At 45.9% G+C, this 19,876-nt stretch overlaps 1 protein-coding gene across 2 annotated transcripts in view; it reads right to left on the bottom strand.

The window, feature by feature from the left end:
* Positions 1 to 19,876, bottom strand: part of LOC138651265 (sulfotransferase 2B1-like) — a 275,352-nt gene that overhangs the window by 174,964 nt on the left and 80,512 nt on the right. Inside the window, exon 2 of one of the 2 annotated variants that reach the window (XM_069741329.1) lies at positions 13,517 to 13,658. The exons of the other annotated variant lie outside the window; for it this stretch is intronic. Coding sequence (XP_069597430.1) covers positions 13,517 to 13,652 — 136 coding nt within the window. The 5' untranslated portion in view covers positions 13,653 to 13,658. The remainder of the gene's footprint in view (positions 1 to 13,516; positions 13,659 to 19,876) is intronic. 2 annotated transcript variants of the gene reach the window in all.

Below are 19,876 nucleotides of genomic sequence, written 5' to 3'. Positions count from 1 at the left end.
GGTGAAGGAACTGTTGACTGAGCAAAGTGCATATCCCGATGAGGATGCCCCAGAAGAGACGCATCAACTCTGGAAAGAGAGAGGCAAAATGTTCCTGTATCAAGGGAAGCTCTGTAGAAGATACACGAATCCGAAAACACATGAATTGGTTTGGCAGATTATTGTGCCTAAACAAGATGTGAAGATGGTCCTCGAAGCTTACCATAATGGTGCTGGTCACTTCGGTTGGAAAAAGTTAGAAGTACTTCTAAGAGAAAGATTTTATTGGGTCGGGATGAGAAAATCAATCGAACAGTGGTGCAGAAATTGTGGCCCGTGCAACCTCAGAAGAAACGATCAAAAGAACCAAAGAGCACCACTGCAGCCCATAATCACCAAACAACCACTTGAACTTGTGGCCATGGACCACGTGAAGTTGACACCAAGCCGGTCCGGCTATGTCTATGCCTTGACCATCGTGGACCATTATTCACGTTTCTTGGTAGTAGTACCCGTAAAAGATCTGACAGCAAAAACAGCAGCCAAAGCGTTCCAAACGTACTTTTGTAGACCCCATGGATATCCGGAACAGGTTCTCACCGACCAAGGTACAGCCTTTGAATCAGAGATCTTCAGAGAATTCTGTAATATGTATGGTTGCAAAAAGATCCGGACGACGGCCTATCATCCACAAACAAACGGCTTATGCGAGAAGATGAACCATATTGTAATAGACCTACTAAAGACTTTACCTGAGACAGAAAGGAATCAATGGCCAGAGAAATTGCCTGACTTGGTGGATCTGTATAATCATGTCCCGGTGAGCTCCACCAACTGCACCCCAGCTTACCTTATGCGTGCAAGACCCGGCCAATTACCAATCGATCTAGAAATGGGAATTCTGAAACCAGACGCAGAAGTTCAAGACTCCAATTGGGATATCATACGGCAAAAGCAGTATCGCCAAGTGCAAGAGAGTGTGGAAAGAAGCCTTCAGCAAACTAGAGAAAGACAAGAGCGAACATTCAACCAGAATGCTCTAGCGACCCCATTAAGACCGGGTGACCAAGTGCTCAAGAGAAATCGTCGAACCAATAAACTGGACAATCAGTGGGAAGCCGTACCCTACACAGTTTTACCAACAAAAGTGGATAATCCTAAAATGTGTCTCATTAGCAAAAACGGAGGCTTAACATCTGTACTAGTGTCAAGAGACAATCTTAAATTGTGTCCGGAAGCATTGAAAGAGCCAGACGTTGTCCAGCCAGAACCAGAAGTTATTCAACCCATACAGGTTCAACCAGTAAAGGAAAAAGAAGAGGAAGTGTATCACACCTGTATAGGAGACTTTCCCAAAACCCTACTAACATACCATGGTGCAGTAGTGGTTCCCATGGTGGCCTTTTACCCAACACCGAACCCAATACCAGAAGTCCCAAGACAGGAAGAGGCTGACCCCGTACTACAGGAGGTTCCAGGCCAGGAAGAACAGATTCCTGGTCAAAGTAATCTCATTCACGGTGGACTTGCCAACTCCATAGTCGTGGAATTATCTTTAGCAGAGCGGGCAGATACTACATCCGCAGTAGACAGTAGTACACCACATGAAGAGACACCGCTATTACGTAGATCACAGCGTAGTACCCAGGGTCAATTACCGGCCTGGTATGCAGATTACCAACTATAAAGCTCATAATGTGAATTGTATATATGTTATGCCGTATATAGTTAAACAGAAAATGTAGTATAGTCATTGTTATCAGTCTGCAACGTTTAAGCCCAGTGCCTACAGAGACTTGTCTGTATGAACTTCTTGCATATTCTGGAACTTTTTATCAGCCCGGAGGCACTAAATCAAAGCTCCGGAAAGACTGCTTTTTGAACTTTGCTTTTTGCTCTTTTTGAACTTTCTTTAGACTTTATATTGATAACTCCGTTGGAAAAATGGTACTAAATTCCTGGACACTAAGTACAGTGCCTTTCCTAATACCTTCAAGGATAGAACTGTATTAATGGACGCTATTTGAAGTGACTTTTTACAGAACTCTATTTTTGTTTCCTTGAGTGGTTTTTGTAACTTTTCCTTTTTAAGACTCTGTACATATTAATTGTTATTTCAAAATGTTATTGTCCCACAGTCCCGGAGTACTGTTCTTAACTAAGGGGGAATGTGGCACCTCTAGGGGTATTTGCCACAAAAATAGTTACTGACAGTAAATACAAATACTAAAGTAGCAAGACTGCACTACCACCTCCGGCCAGAAGGGGGAGCTCCAGAGACTTCCCTTGATCCATTCTGGTCTGAGAGAAGAAATGGCAGTTGGGCTAAGGAGCTGAAAGTGAGAGGTCATACAGTTGAATCTCTAACAGCCCTGTGACTGTTACCAGGCCTAAATCACCGGCCTGAGGAGAAGAGGGATAGAGAAAAAGGACATTGTGAGAACCGGGTAGCATTAATCACTACCCAGAACAGGCGCAAAGACGGATACCGGATCTGTGGCTGTATTCATTATATATAATACAGCAACCGGAAAAACGTGAGGTGATATCAGCTTCACTAGGGCCGGACGCAGCAACAGACACAGAGTTCAGCGGTACTCCCAGAGGGGGTAAACCGATAAAAGGACTCGGGTTGCCCGTCGAACCAGGACCCGGAGGGGACAGATTGGGCCGGCAGCCAGTTCACATACAGCAGCAGGGCCACACAGAAATTGCGCACAATAAGAGGTGAAGACCCCGGCAGGGGCAAAGTAAGTCAGAGTTCCCATACAGACTCCGGTGACAGGACTGGTTGTAAATCCTTTTATGTTAAAGTAAACTGGTTAAACGTTTCAGTGCCTCAGTCTTTCATTTGGACAATAGCCATCTATCCAGGATCGGGATCGTCACCGCTGGGAGAATCTGCTGCTGATCAAGTAAGTGCCTGTCCCCTCATGATACCCCTTATACTGTGCATTGCCTGAGGCCACAGCACCGGGTCAAGCCACCCGTGACATCCCCCTCAAGAGACAGACTCCATTGGTCCGGTGCTGGGTATCCCGGTCTCCTGGGCGTCACATCCATATCGCCATATAGTGGCACCGTTTTGTTGTGAATTCTGTGGCTGAGTTCACTTCTGTGGTCACAAGTGGTATTGCAGTCTCTGGGCTTCCTCCCTCAGGTGTTTTGGTGAGCTCGTTGGCTGCCTTGCTATTTAGCTCCACCTGAGTCTGTCTTCCTTGCTCCTTGTCAATGTTCCAGTGTTGGATCTGAGCTACTGCATCTTTCCTTGGGCCTGCTGCTCTGCTAGATAAGTGCTTCTAGTTTGTTTTCTGTTTTTTCTGTCCAGCTTGCTATTATCTTTTGCTGGAAGCTCTGAGAAGCAAAGGGGTGCACCGCCGTGCTGTTAGTTCGGCACGGTGGGTCTTTTTGCCCCTTTGCGTGGTTTTCGTTTTAGGGTTTTTTGTAGACTGCATAGTTCTCTTTGCTATCCTCGCTCTGTCTAGAATATCGGGCCTCACTTTGCTGAATCTATTTCATTCCTACGTTTGTCTTTTCATCTTGCTAACAGTCATTATATGTGGGGGGCTGCCTATTCCTTTGGGGTATTTCTCTGAGGCAAGTCAGGCTTGTATTTCTATCTTCAGGCTAGTCAGCTCCTCAGGCAGTGCCGAGTTGCATAGGTAGTGATAGGCGCAATCCACTGCTGCTTATAGTTGTGTGAGGATAGATCAGGTACTGCAGTCTACAGAGATTCCACGTCTCAGAGCTCGTCCTATTGTTTTTGGTTATTGCCAGATCTCTGTATGTGCGCTGATTACTGCACGCTGTGTTGCCTGATTGCCAGCCATAACAGTACAAGGAGCCAACCAATGATTCCCAATAGAGGGAAAAAAGAAATCCTGACATCATTTTTTTTTCTTAGCTCTGTCTTCAGTCTTTTTTTTCCCCTAGACATTAGAGTGCTTCAGGACACAGCTGTGGACATGGATATTCAGGCTCTGTGCTCCTCAATGGCTAATCTCGTTGTAAATGTACAAAAGATTCAAGATACTATTGATCAGAAATCGATGCTAGAACCAAGAATTCCGATTCCTGATTTGTTTTTTGGTGACAGAACTAAGTTCCTGAGCTTCAGAAATAATTGTAAGCTATTTTTGGCCTTGAAACCTCATTCTTCTGGTAATCCTATTCAACAGGTTTTGATTATTATTTCTTTTTTGCGCGGCGACCCACAGGACTGGGCGTTTTCTCTTGCACCAGGAGATTCTGCATTGAGTAATGTTGATGCATTTTTCCAGGCGCTGGGATTGCTTTACGATGAGCCTAATTCAGTGGATCAGGCTGAGAAAAATCTGCTGGCTTTATGCCAGGGTCAGGATGATGTAGAAGTATATTGTCAGAAATTTAGGAAGTGGTCAGTACTCACTCTGTGGAATGAATCTGCACTAGCGGCTTTGTTCAGAAAGGGTCTCTCTGAAGCTCTTAAGGATGTAATGGTGGGATTTCCTATGCCTGCTGGTTTGAATGAGTCTATGTCCTTGGCCATTCAGATCGGTCGTCGCTTGCGCGAGCGTAAATCTGTGCACCATCTGGCGGTATTGTCTGACAGTAAACCTGAGCCTATGCAGTGCGACAGGACTATGACTAAAGTAGAACGGCAAGAACACAGACGTCTGAACAGACTGTGTTTCTATTGTGGTGATTCTACTCATGCTATTTCTAATTGTCCTAAATGCACTAGGCGGTTCGATAGCTCTGCCGTTATTGGTACTGTACAGTCCAAATTCCTTTTGTCCATTACCTTAATGTGCTCTTTGTCATCGTATTCTGTCATGGCGTTTGTGGATTCAGGCGCTGCCCTGAATCTGATGGATTTGGATTATGCTAAACGTTGTGGATTTTTCTTGGAGCCTTTGCGGTGTCCTATTCCGTTGAGAGGAATTGATGCTACACCTTTGGCCAAGAATAAGCCTCAGTACTGGGCCCAGCTGACCATGTGCATGGCTCCTGCACATCAGGAAGTTATTCGCTTTCTGGTACTGCATAATTTGCATGATGTGGTCGTGTTGGGGTTGCCATGGCTACAAACCCATAATCCAGTATTGGATTGGAACTCTATGTCGGTAACCAGCTGGGGTTGTCAGGGAGTACATGGTGATGTTCCATTTTTGTCTATTTCGTCATCCATTCCTTCTGACATCCCAGAGTTCTTGTCGGACTTTCAGGATGTATTTGAAGAGTCCAAGTCTGATGCCCTACCTCCACATAGGAATTGTGATTGTGCTATCGATTTGATTCCTGGTAGTAAATTCCCTAAGGGTCGTTTATTTAATTTGTCCGTACCTGAACACACCGCTATGCGCAGTTATGTGAAGGAGTCCCTGGAGAAGGGACATATTCGCCCATCGTCGTCACCATTGGGAGCAGGGTTCTTTTTTGTAGCCAAGAAGGATGGTTCGCTAAGACCGTGTATTGATTACCGCCTTCTTAATAAGATCACTGTTAAGTTTCAGTATCCCTTGCCATTGATTTCTGACTTGTTTGCTCGGATTAAGGGGGCTAGTTGGTTTACTAAGATTGATCTTCGTGGTGCGTATAATCTGGTGAGAATCAGGCAGGGAGATGAATGGAAAACGGCATTTAATACGCCCGAGGGTCATTTTGAGTATCTGGTGATGCCGTTCGGACTTGCCAATGCTCCATCTGTTTTTCAGTCTTTTATGCATGACATTTTCCGTGAGTATCTGGATAAATTCTTGATTGTTTACTTGGATGACATTTTGATCTTCTCAGATGATTGGGAGTCTCATGTGAAGCAAGTCAGAATGGTTTTCCAGGTACTGCGTGCTAATTCCTTGTTCGTGAAGGGATCAAAGTGTCTCTTCGGTGTGCAGAAAGTTTCATTTTTGGGGTTCATCTTTTCCCCTTCTACTATCGAGATGGATCCGGATAAGGTTCAGGCCATCCAGGATTGGACTCAGCCGACATCTCTAAAAAGTCTGCAGAAATTCCTGGGCTTTGCTAATTTTTATCGTCGCTTCATCTGTAATTTTTCTAGCATTGCCAGACCATTGACCGATTTGACCAAGAAGGGTGCTGATTTGGTTAATTGGTCTTCTGCTGCCGTGGAAGCTTTTCAGGAGTTGAAGCGTCGTTTTTGCTGTGCCCCTGTGTTGTGTCAACCTGATGTTTCTCTTCCGTTCCAGGTCGAGGTTGATGCTTCTGAGATTGGTGCAGGGGCGGTTTTGTCACAGAGAGGTTCTGGTTGCTCAGTGTTCAAACCATGTGCTTTCTTTTCCAGGAAATTTTCTGCTGCTGAGCGTAATTATGATGTGGGCAACCGAGAGTTGCTGGCCATGAAGTGGGCATTCGAGGAGTGGCGTCATTGGCTTGAGGGTGCTAAGCATCGCGTGGTGGTTTTGACTGATCATAAGAACCTTACTTATCTTGAGTCTGCCAAGCGCTTGAATCCTAGACAGGCCCGTTGGTCGTTATTTTTTGCTCGTTTTGATTTTGTGATTTCATACCTTCCGGGCTCTAAAAATGTGAAGGCGGATGCTCTGTCTAGGAGTTTTGTGCCCGACTCTCCGGGGTTATCTGAGCCGGCGAGTATCCTCAAGGAAGGAGTCATTGTGTCTGCCATCTCCCCTGATTTGCGGAGAGTGTTGCAGAAATTTCAGGCTAATAAACCTGATCGTTGTCCGGCCGAGAAACTGTTCGTCCCTGATAGGTGGACTAGTAAAGTTATCTCTGAACTTCATTGTTCGGTGCTGGCCGGTCATCCAGGAATCTTTGGTACCAGGGAGTTGGTTGCTAGATCCTTCTGGTGGCCATCTCTGTCACGGGATGTGCGTGCTTTTGTGCAGTCCTGTGGAATTTGTGCTAGGGCTAAGCCCTGCTGTTCACGTGCCAGTGGGTTGCTTTTGCCCTTGCCGGTCCCGAAGAGGCCTTGGACACATATTTCGATGGATTTCATTTCTGACCTTCCCGTTTCTCAAAAAATGTCGGTCATTTGGGTGGTCTGTGATCGCTTTTCTAAAATGGTCCATCTGGTGCCCTTGGTTAAATTGCCTTCCTCCTCTGATTTGGTGCCTTTGTTCTTCCAGCATGTGATTCGTTTACATGGCATTCCTGAGAATATTGTTTCTGACAGAGGTTCCCAGTTTGTCTCGAGGTTCTGGCGAGCCTTTTGTGGTAGGATGGGCATTGACCTATCTTTCTCCTCGGCCTTCCATCCTCAGACTAATGGCCAGACCGAACGAACCAATCAGACCTTGGAAACATATCTGAGATGTTTTGTTTCCGCTGACCAGGATGATTGGGTGTCATTTTTGCCGTTGGCTGAGTTCGCCCTTAATAATCGGGCCAGCTCGGCTACCTTGGTCTCTCCATTTTTCTGCAATTCTGGGTTCCATCCTCGTTTCTCTTCAGGACAGGTTGAGTCTTCGGACTGTCCTGGTGTGGATTCTGTGGTGGACAGGTTGCAGCAGATCTGGACTCAGGTAGTGGACAATTTGACCTTGTCCCAGGAGAAGGCTCAGCTTTTCGCTAATCGCAGACGCCGTGTGGGACCCCGACTTCGTGTTGGGGATCTGGTTTGGTTATCTTCTCGTCATATTCCTATGAAGGTTTCCTCTCCTAAATTTAAACCTCGTTTTATTGGTCCGTATAGGATTTCTGAGATTCTCAATCCGGTGTCTTTTCGTCTGACCCTCCCAGACTCCTTTTCCATACATAATGTATTCCATAGGTCGTTGTTGAGGAGATACGTGGCACCTATGGTTCCATCTGTGGAGCCTCCTGCCCCTGTTTTGGTGGAGGGGGAATTGGAGTATATTGTGGAGAAGATTTTGGATTCTCGTGTCTCTAGACGGAAACTCCAGTATCTGGTCAAATGGAAGGGTTATGCTCAGGAAGATAATTCCTGGGCTTTTGCCTCTGATGTCCATGCCCCAGATCTTGTTCGTGCCTTTCATGTGGCTCATCCTGGTCGGCCTGGGGGTTCTGGTGAGGGTTCGGTGACCCCTCCTCAAGGGGGGGGTACTGTTGTGAATTCTGTGGCTGAGTTCACTTCTGTGGTCACAAGTGGTATTGCAGTCTCTGGGCTTCCTCCCTCAGGTGTTTTGGTGAGCTCGTTGGCTGCCTTGCTATTTAGCTCCACCTGAGTCTGTCTTCCTTGCTCCTTGTCAATGTTCCAGTGTTGGATCTGAGCTACTGCATCTTTCCTTGGGCCTGCTGCTCTGCTAGATAAGTGCTTCTAGTTTGTTTTCTGTTTTTTCTGTCCAGCTTGCTATTATCTTTTGCTGGAAGCTCTGAGAAGCAAAGGGGTGCACCGCCGTGCTGTTAGTTCGGCACGGTGGGTCTTTTTGCCCCTTTGCGTGGTTTTCGTTTTAGGGTTTTTTGTAGACTGCATAGTTCTCTTTGCTATCCTCGCTCTGTCTAGAATATCGGGCCTCACTTTGCTGAATCTATTTCATTCCTACGTTTGTCTTTTCATCTTGCTAACAGTCATTATATGTGGGGGGCTGCCTATTCCTTTGGGGTATTTCTCTGAGGCAAGTCAGGCTTGTATTTCTATCTTCAGGCTAGTCAGCTCCTCAGGCAGTGCCGAGTTGCATAGGTAGTGATAGGCGCAATCCACTGCTGCTTATAGTTGTGTGAGGTTAGATCAGGTACTGCAGTCTACAGAGATTCCACGTCTCAGAGCTCGTCCTATTGTTTTTGGTTATTGCCAGATCTCTGTATGTGCGCTGATTACTGCACGCTGTGTTGCCTGATTGCCAGCCATAACACCGTTTGCTAGCAGCAGGTTCTCCTGCACGGTGGATCCCGGGCTGTGAACGCACCAATAACAATAAAAACATCTATATTAACTCGGTGCGTTCCGCTAGTCCTAACACCCATTGACCTTCATTGGCGGATTTTTTGCGCAATACGCTGACAAACGCAGCATACTGCGATTTTCTATGGCCGTACAAGACCGTATTATACGGATGCGTAAAATACGGCAGATAGGAGCTGCCCCATAGAAAATAATTGGTCCATGTGCAATGCGTATTTTCTGCACCTCTCATATGTCCGTAAAACTCACTAGTGTGACACAGGCCTTAGTGTAGGCAGATTTCTAGGTTATGAAAATTCCCCTTGGGAATTTATATAAGCAATCAGAGAGGAAGAAGACTGGAACTTAGAGCTCCTGAGTCCTGATGTCTTGCTCTCTGACAAGGTTCTTTGCATTGACTGTTATTACACACAAACAAAAACAGGTTTTATTCAGATGTAAAACATGTACACTCCACATTCAAAATAATTCTATATTTTGGGCCTGACATCTTTCTTAAGTGAGCCCTTAGATGTTTGTATTAGTTTTATCAATACTAACTGACTTTGTCTTTGGTCTAATCATTTTGCCAATTTGTTGCCCTTTTTTTTTTTTAATTAGTAGAGTTAGTTTTATACACATATCAGCACTGTTTTTCTCACCTTGCTGTCTCATTCATAATCTCTCCATTTGATGCTTCCCAGTTAGGCACCAAGATTTATTCCACAAGCCAATGGTTTTAAACAGGTTTGAACTGGCCAGTAGGCGAAAAGGATGATTCTCTGGTAGGCCCCTATGAAGTAGTGGTGATGAGTAGACATGAGAGAATAGTTCAATATTCGGTTCGGCTCAAGATTGCCGAATTTGCAATATTCGCAAATTTAATCAGCGCATGCTGATTCAGATCTCGTCCTGAGATCCCGGGAGAAGAGATCTGAATCTGAGCATGTGCCAACCCCAGCGGCCATTTTCCCGGAGGCCACCGCATCGCAGCAATGGAGCTGCCGGGGCCTCGAAATGCCGGCGGAGCCCTAACGCTGCGCAGATACGCCGCCGCCCCCAGCACAAAGCCCCACGCTGCACAAAGAGGAGCCGCCGACGCCCCAAGCACGGAGACACCATGTTGCACAAAGAGGAGCTGCCGCCACCGCCACCCGCCAGCACAGAGAGCATTGCTGCCACAATGATGTAATAGGGGGATACTACACTTACTCCTTCCATGTGAGACGTCCCCTCTCTTCGTCATTGGGACTCCACCCCACCATATGCACATTGGTCACCCGCCATATAAGCCGACACACGGCGTGCAAGAAGAGCCCAGACTTTTAAGAAGATTTTATATTTTAACTAGAAAAGTTGGGGGGTCGTCTTATACGCCCAATAATGACCTTGCAGGGGGCATACAGAGTAGAATTTAAATATTTGCAGATGACACTAAACTTTGCAGGGTAATCAATACAGAGGAGGACAATTTTATATTACAGGAGGATTTATGTAAACTAGAAGCTTGGACTCATAAATGGCAGATGAGCTTTAATGGGGATACATGTGGAGCGCCCCCAGACACAGGGCCACGAGTTCTCGGTACCGGGCCTCTCTGGTTTGGTTCTGAGGCTGTCACGGTGGCTAGACCTGGTCCGTGACCCTGCTAAGGGGCGTCCAATAAAGGTGGTACAGGTTGTCGGGGATTCGGTCAGGGTGACCGACGCTGCTGTGGGGTCCACTGGGGTGATGGAATGGTAGCTGGATGGTATACTTTCCCACAGGTGAAGTATGTCCCCAGGGCTTCCCAGTAAGGTGGATGGTGATGGTGTGAGGTGCAGTCAATAACGAGGACACAAGGTTGCAGTCTCTTTACCTCTTTACTGTAGACTTCAGGATCCTCAATCCAGAGCACACTTAACAGGGCTATCTGAGACCGGCCGGTCAGATGGGCACTTCCAGAGTTCCCTTTGCAGGTGGAAATCAGTGCATACCACTAGCGCCTGTGTGTTGTAGTGCTACCCTGCTGAGCATTCGGAATAGTCCTCACAACTGCTGTTCTCGTTCATTCGTTCTTTCTAATTCTCTCTCGCTTGTTCCAGATGTTACTACTAGTTTCTCGTCCCCCAGGTATGTTATGGCTAGGACGCACCCGTATGACGGGAAGGCTCGGAGCTCTTCCGGGACCCTAGAGATGCCCATCTCCACGCGTTGCCCCTATGTCTTCGTAGGAAATTTAAGGTAGACAGCCAACCTATAATTAACTGTCCTGCGGAGTTCGAAGTAAGGCCTAGAGTCAGTTACTCCCACGGTGTTCCGGCCACCGGCTACACGCCTCAGTAGGATGTTGCCTCGGTCTCTCGGCACGACTCCTACTGGCTCTCCTTTGTGCTTGATCTCGTTTCTCACTGTTCCACAATATCCTTCCCTTCGTGTCACTTTCTTAGGATACCGCCGCGGGGTGTGCAGGCGCGGTTCCGTAACGTTCTGCTCTGTTCACTAGGCACCTGCCAGGTTCCCATGCCTGACAGGGACCCCGCTGTGTCTTCTCCCTGCAACACCCCCTGCCACGGGACGTTGCCTGAATCCAACCCAGTCAGCTTCTGACTAACTTCCTATCCAACCCCTAGTTTTACCAGTGTGAGGAGTGGCCCAATAAATAAAGCCTTTTTCTCCCCCTAGTGGCCGGAGTGTGAAGTGCAATGTGTGCTGGTGATACCTGGTCAGTAGAATTCCTTCAGTGCCATCAGACGTACCATCACTCCCCTTAGTGGCAGAGTATCATACTGCAACGACCAGATCTCTGGGGCGCTGCACATGTAAGGTCATGCACTTGGGAAGAAGAAATAAGATGTATAATTATGTGCTTAATTGTGAAAAAGTGGGCAAAATTTCACTGAAAAAGACCTGGGTGTATGGGTGGAAGAAATACATTTAGGCCTCTTTCACACTTCCGTTTTTTACAATCAGTCACAATCCATCAAAATGTTGAAAAGACGGATCCTGTGCAGATTGTAAAAAACAGATGCACGGGATTAGTTTTTTTTTACGGATCCGTAGCGTTTTCCAAGCAATCTGTAGCATCGCTTGGAAAACTGACAGGTTGGACACACTTGTCAAACATAGTGTTTGCCAAGTATGACCAACTTTTTACTATTGATGCTGCCTGTGCAGCATCAATAGTAAAAAGATATAATGTTTAAAATAATAAAAAAATCTTGATATTCTCACCTTCCGGCATCCTTCGCAGCCTTCCCGATGCTCGTGATGCTCCCATTCCCAGTAATGCCTTGCGAAATGACACGAAGACGTAGCGGTCAAATGCCTCAAAACTTCTGGAACAAGGTAATTTGGAGTGAAAAGACCAATATTGAACTTTTTGGCCGCAACCATAAATGTTACATTTGGAGAGAGGTCAACAAGGCCTATTATGAAAGGAACACCATTCCTACGGAGGTGAATCGCTGAGGTTTTGGGGATGTGTGAGCTACAAAGGCACAGGAAACTTGGTGAAAGTTGAAAGAAAGATGAATGCAGCACATTATCAGCAAATACTGGGGGAAAATTTGCACTCATCAGCCTGGAAGTTGCGTATGGGACGTACTTGGACGTTTCAACATAACAACGATCCAAAACACAAGGCCAAGTCGACCTGTCATTGGCTACAGCAGAACAAAGTGAAAGTTCTGGAGTCGCCATCTAAGTCTCCTGACCTCAATATCATTGAGCCACTCTGGGGAGATCTCAAACACGCAGTTCATGTTAGACAGCCCAGGAATTTACAGGAACTGGAGACTTTCTGCCAAGAAGAGTGGGCAGCTTTACCATCTGATAAAATAAAGAACCTCATCCACAACTACCACAAAAGACTTGAAGCTGTGATTAATGTTAGAGATGGCAATATTAAGAAATGGGGTATGTAAACTTTTGATCAGGGTTATTTGGATGTTTTGGGTTGTCATTATGATTTAAGAAGAGAAAACACAGAGTTTAACAATAAAGCATTTCACCCAACCACTAACCATGCTTGGAGAAAAGGTTTTGGTGTTATCATTCATATTCTCTGAAAAAAGACCAAGATAGCAAAAATTTTGCAAGGGTATGTAAATTTTTGAGCACAACTGTATATCTATGTATTCTATGTGTATATATCTTTTCTATCTATTTTATTCTAACCTGTCACTCTGTGATTTTACTGAATGCGACACATGAATTGCCAGCTTTTATTCTATCTTACTGAATGTTACTGACTTTTTCAAATTTTAAGAAAAATGCGGGTGTTACTGATCACGAATCCGAATGTACCATATTCATGCCGAATTTATGTTTGAATTTATGTTTGGCAATCATTTTCCTAACATATTTACTCATCTCTACTGACAAAAAAATACATCATCTAATCATTCAGTAAACAGGCTAGCCAAATTAACACTATATAGAAGCAAAAGTAAATTTGCGTACTAGGGTCAGGTCATTTTTGCACGTAGCTGAAGAGTGGGGCCAAATAGTCATTGTTATTGGTGGGCCTTTGTCAACCCAGTCTGAAACTAGTTTTAAATATTCGTGGAACTGTTGTCAGAAACACACATTAGCGTGTAAATAAAATACAATTCTTTACTTTGTATATAAAAATATTGTAATAGAGAACACATAAAGAGAAAGTGTGAAAAAACCCCACTATCAATGCAGAAGATCCATATTATCTAAAATAAAATGATTTGCATTCAAACTTTGACTTTAATAATCCTTTACCTGATTTTGGATATGTTATATTATAGATGTCATCATCTCTAACTTGAAATTCATTTTCCACAAACTCCAGATTTTCCTTAGAAGTTGATACGTTAAGGAAAAGGACTCCCTTGTATTCAAAGTAAGGATCTAACATGTCTTACTTTAAAAGAAATAAAAAAGGAGGTCACAATAAGGTAATATGCATACTTTGAGATATGTCAGATAACTGCTCCTTCACCCCAATCCCACTGCCACCCTCTGTTACCCTCCCTTCCTTTGAGGTGCACTCTGTGCGCACCTACTCCCCCTCCAACCTCCAACTGGCTGTCATCTACCGTCCCCCAGGGCCAGCCACCACCTTCTTTGACCACTTCACCACCTGGCTACTCCATTTCCTCGCCGCTGACATCCCCACTATCATCATGGGCGACTTCAACATCCCCATTGACACTTCCCTCTCAGTTGCCACTAAACTTCTATCTCTCACTTCCTCCTTTGGCCTCACTCAATGGTCTTCTACAGCCACCCACAAAGATGGTCATACACTGGACCTCATTTTCACCTGCCTCTGCTCCCTATCTAACCTCTCAAACTCACCTCTTCCTCTTTCTGACCACAACCTATTTACATTCTCTTCCCTTTCCACACCTTGTCTACAACCCCCACCCCACAAACTCTCACACCCTCGCAGAAATCTTAAACATCTTGATCTTCACTCACTCTCTGAATCCCTCCTCCCTCTCACAGACATAAGCTCCCTACACAATGTGGATGATGCTGCCGCTCTATATAACACCACAATAGCTGCAGCTTTGGAATCTCTTGCCCCTCTCACACATACCAAAGCTCGCAAAATCAACAGACAACCCTGGCACACCAGCATGACCAAAGAACTGAGGCGAGCTTCCAGAGCTGCTGAGCGCAGATGGAAAAGATCCCACTCCAACGAGCACTTCATCGCATTCAAACAGTCCCTCACTACTTTCAAAACAACGCTCGCCACAGCAAAACAAACCTACTTCTCATCTCTCATATCCTCCCTGTCTCACAACCCCAAACAGTTATTCAACACCTTCAACTCTCTCCTCCTTCCCCCAGCACCTCCTCCCTCCCCACTCATCTCAGCTGAAGACTTTCCCTCATTTTTCAAGCAGAAAATTGAGAACATCAGAGACAGTTTTAGTAAACAACCCCCAGAACCCTTCCTCCCAACTACCCAGCCCTCCACCTCCAAAACCAACTTCTCCACCATTACAGAAGACAGACTCTCCACTCTACTCTCAAGATCGCATCTCACCACCTGTGCACTTGACCCACTCCCATCCCACTTCATCCCAAACCTCACCACAGTCTTCATCCCAACCCTAACCCATCTCTTCAACCTATCACTAACAACTGGCATTTTCCCCTCAAGCTTTAAACATGCCTCAATCACACCTATCCTCAAAAAGCCCTCTCTTGACCCATCCTCTGTATCTAGCTATCACCCTATATCACTTCTCCCCTTTGCCTCAAAACTACTGGAACAACATGTCCATCTTGAACTGCCCTCCCATCTATCTTCCTGCTCCTTCTTCGACCGCTTTCAATCAGGCTTCCGGTCACACCACTCCACTGAAACTGCCCTAACTAAGGTCACCAATGACCTATTAACCGCCAAGAGCAAGCGACACTACTCTATCCTCTTCCTCCTGGACCTGTCCTCTGCCTTTGACACAGTGGACCATTCCCTGCTGCTGCAGACCCTCTCATCCCTTGAAATCACAGAATTGGCCCTATCCTGGATCTTATCATACCTAACTGACCGTACATTCAGCGTCTCCCACTCACACACCACCTCCTCACCTCGCCCCCTATCTGTCGGAGTCCCGCAAGGTTCAGTTCTAGGACCCCTGCTCTTCTCCATTTACACCTTTGGCCTGGGACAGCTCATAGAATCTCACGGCTTTCAGTATCATCTCTACGCTGATGACACACAGATCTACATCTCTGGACCAGATATCACCTCCCTACTAACCAGAATCCCTCAATGTCTGTCTGCTATTTCATCCTTCTTCTCCACTAGATTTCTAAAACTTAACATGGACAAAACAGAATTCATCATCTTTCCCCCATCTCACACGACCTCCCCAACGAACCTATCCATTACAGTAAACGGCTGCCCGCTCTCCCCAGTCCCACAAGCCCGCTGTCTTGGGGTAATCCTTGACACTGATCTCTCCTTTAAACCACATATCCAAACCCTTTCCACTTCCTGCCGCCTCCAACTCAAAAATATTTCACAGATCCGCACATTCCTAAACCAAGAATCTGCAAAGATCCTAGTCCATGCCCTCATCATCTCCCGCCTTGACTACTGTAACCTCCTGCTCTGTGGCCTCCCCTCTAACACTCTTGCACCCATCCAATCTATTCTAAACTCTGCTGCCCGACTAATCCACCTGTCCCCCCGCTATTCCCCGGCCTCTCCCCTCTGTCAATCCCTGCACTGGCTCCCCATCACCCAGAGACTCCAGTACAAAAGCCTAACCATGACATACAAAGCCATCCACAACCTGTCTCCTCCATACATCTGTGACCTCGTCTCCCAGTACTTTCCTGCACGCAACCTCCGATCCTCACAAGATCTCCTTCTCTACTCCCCTATTATCTCCCCTTCGCACAAACGCATACAAGATTTCTCTCGTGCATCCCCCCTACTCTGGAATTCTCTACCACAACATATCAGACTCTCGCCTACCATCGAAACCTTCAAAAAGAACCTGAAGACCCACCTCTTCCGACAAGCCTACAACCTGCAGTAACCACCGATTAACCAAACCGCTGCACGGCCAGCTCTACCCTCACCTACTGTATCCTCACCCATCCCTTGTAGATTGTGAGCCCTCGCGGGCAGGGTCCTCTCTCCTCCTGTACCAGTTGTGACTTGTATTGTTCAAGATTATAGTACTTGTTTTATTATGTATACCCCTCCTCACATGTAAAGCGCCATGGAATAAATGGCGCTATAATAAATAATAATAATAATAATAAAATAATAATATTGAAATATAACACAAAGTTCATAGATTAAGTTCCTTTATCTCTTTAGACTTTAGAATAGAAACTGTCACTTACCATACCCCAACTTAAGTGTTAACGTCAGTTACTGGGTGTAACATGCAAATATGATCAACATTTATCAGATGCACAATTCGCTTACTGAGCACGAGAGGCTGGATTACTAAAGAGGCATCTTGTCAGGCACCATGAAGATATCAGTGGCTGGGACTTATGTCTCACCTGAACATGAAGCAGTTATGGGTGTTTTTTATTACCATAAACTTTTACTACCATAAACGGACATATGCACATTATTATTTTTATTATTATTATTATTATTTATATAGCACCATTGATTCCATGGTGCTGTACATGAGAAGGGGTTACATACAAATTACAGATATCACTTACAGTAAGCAAACTAACAATGACAGACTGATACAGAGGGGCGAGGACCCTGCCCTTGCGGGCTTACATTCTACAGGATGGTGGGGAAGGAGACAATAGGTTGAGGGATGCAGGAGCTCCGATGTTGGTGAGGCGATAGCTTCGGAAGTGGTGAGGAGGCAGTGGGGTCAGTGCAGGCTGTAGATTTTCCTGAAGAGGTGGGTTTTCAGGTTCCGTCTTAAGGATCCGAATGTGGTTGATAGTCAGACGTGTTGGGGCAAAGAATTCCAGAGGATGGGGGTCCTCAGCAGAGATGAGGGAGGTTGGAGGGGGCAGTGGGGGTGGAGGAGGGAGTTAAAGGTTTTGAATAACTGTTTGAGGTTGGAAGGTGGGGAACATATGAGAGTTGTGACGTAGGCCTGTTTAGCAGAGGTGAGAGCAGATTTAAAAGCGAGTGTTGCCTGTTTGAATGCTGTGAAGTTGTCTTGCAAATGTGTTTTCTTCCAAATGTGTTTTCTTCCAATGCCGCTCTGCAACCCTGGACACTTGCCGGAGCTTTTTATTGGTGTTATTGTGCCAGGGTTGTCTATTGATATGTCGCACTCTGCCATGAACAAGAGGGGCAACCGTGTCAGTGGCTGATGCGAGAGTGGCATTGTAGAAAGTAGTGGCACTGTCTGTGTCATGGAGTGATGATATGGATGAAAGTGGTAGGATAGAGTCAGAGAGCCTGTGGGTGTCTAGGTGTGCAAGGTTTCTGCGGGGGTGCGCATGTTGCTGGACATGGGTGACCGGTGAGGAGGACAGGTATGAGAAAGTGAGCAGATGGTGGTCGGATAGAGGGAGAGGGGAGGTGGTGAAGTTAGATAGAGAGCAGAGACAGGTGAAGACCAGGTCTAGTGTTTGTCCGTCTGTGTGGGTGGCTGCGGAGGACCACTGAGTAAGTCCAAAAGAAGAAATAAGGGACATAAGTTTGGAGGCAGTTGACTGAAGGGTATCAGTGGGGATGTTGAAGTCACCCATTGATGATGGTGGGAAAGTGAGCAGAGAGAAAGTGAAGAAGCCAGGGGGAGAATTAGTCAATTAAGGCAGTGGCTGGGCCTGGAGGTCGGTATATGACGGCCACTTGGAGGTTGGAGGGAGAGTAGATGGGGACAGAGTGGACTTCGAAAGAGGGGAGGATAAAGGATGGTAGAGGTGGGATTGGGCTAAAGATGCAGTTTGAAGAAAGGAGAAGACCCACTCCTGCACCATGTTGGTTGTCGGGGCGAGGGGTGTGGGTGAAGTGGAGGCTGCCATAACAGTGCAACAGGGGAGGTGGTGTCAGAGGGTGTTAGCCAAGTTTCTGTGAGGCCGAGGAAGGCAAGCTTACCAAAGGCCAATATCTGTATGCCTGGGTGAATGTGGATACCTCTGTTCAGCAAAGCCTACATATGAGTTAGCCGGGACCAAGTGTGATGAGATATTGGCCTTTGGTAAGTGTTCACATTTGGACAGGGGGGTCAGGGACCCATCAGTTATGAGACCACCTTGACGACTGGTTGATGGGCTCACACTATTTGATTATATCAAATTCTGTGCAAAGCGTCTCTTAAATATTTTCCTAATGTTCAAAAGCCATTTTGCTATTCATAATTCATATATTTCAGATTAGACATGCTTTTGCACAATAGAGTGCAACCTTTTTTGTATATTCATGTATGGAGGTAGCTGCTCCTGGTATGCACCTATTCACACTAGTTTGGATGTGCGAGTCTTTTTTTTTTTGTCATTTCGAAGGAGTAAGATGGGTTAGTACAAAAGGAAGATCCAATAAATAAGAAGTGCTCATTCAGCTGCCGTTGCTATAACAGCACTACAGGATGCTTTAGCTGCCGTGATAATTTGCTGCCAGGAGACGCGTGCCTGACTCGCACGCATGCCCCCCTAGAATGCTACTAAATTTATAGGACTAGGTAGAGGATCAGGTGAGAGGGATTGTGAGAGCTGATTTGGGATAAATTAGCAATTGGCCAACACACCGGGGGAGGTTACATGATCAAAGGCACTGGGCTTGGCTACAACCACATGCTGTAACACCTTGCACCCAAATAGTATCTCCTGCGACCCCAGAATGAATGTACAGCAGTAAGTATTGAATACAATGCAACAAATGAATTTAGCATACATTCAGCAGGCACTGTTATATACTATTAAAGGAAATGTTGCAGGATGATAGGCAGCAGATGACAGCAAGCAGAGATTGTACCATTAAAGGAAATGTTGCAGGATGATAGGCAGCAGATGACAGCAAGCAGAGATTGTACCATTAAAGGAAATGTCGCAGGATGATAGGCAGCAGATGACAGCAAGCAGAGATTGTACCATTAAAGGAAATGTCGCAGGATGATAGGCAGCAGATGACAGCAAGCAGAGATTGTACCATTAAAGGAAATGTCGCAGGATGATAAGCAGCAGATAACAGCAAGCAGAGATTGTACCTGTGTGAAGAGAGGAGATGGATGTTAATTCCCAGCTATTAAAATAACTGCACTTCAGGATACTTTAGCTGCTGTGATACTTTGCTGTCGGGAGACGCGTGCCTGACCCGCACGCGTGCCCCCCTAGAATGCTACACCCAGTGTATTCAAAGGTGGTGCGCACATGTCAGATTTTTAACAGATCACGTGTCTGCATGGAAATCCCACAGATATGACATTTTTTCCTGTGCATCATGGACAATATGAGTGCTGCACTCGTGCATTTTGATGACACATGGATGTCAGATCAGGGTAACCAGAAGACAATAATGGGAGTTGTATTCAGCAGCCACTGCCTTGGTACAGTTTGTGCTAATCCCAGGCATGGGTGGCTGCTGAGATCACTGCGGACCATCAGGCCGCTCACAGTGAAGTGTGGGAACTTTATGACATCAATACTCATCACTGAAGCGGCTTAATATACATTTTT

The sequence above is a fragment of the Ranitomeya imitator genome, chromosome 10 (genome assembly GCF_032444005.1).
Source record: "Ranitomeya imitator isolate aRanImi1 chromosome 10, aRanImi1.pri, whole genome shotgun sequence".
Taxonomy (NCBI): domain Eukaryota; kingdom Metazoa; phylum Chordata; class Amphibia; order Anura; family Dendrobatidae; genus Ranitomeya; species Ranitomeya imitator.
The sequence above is the reverse complement of the archived record's forward strand: the minus strand, read 5'-3'. Positions and strand labels throughout refer to the sequence as shown.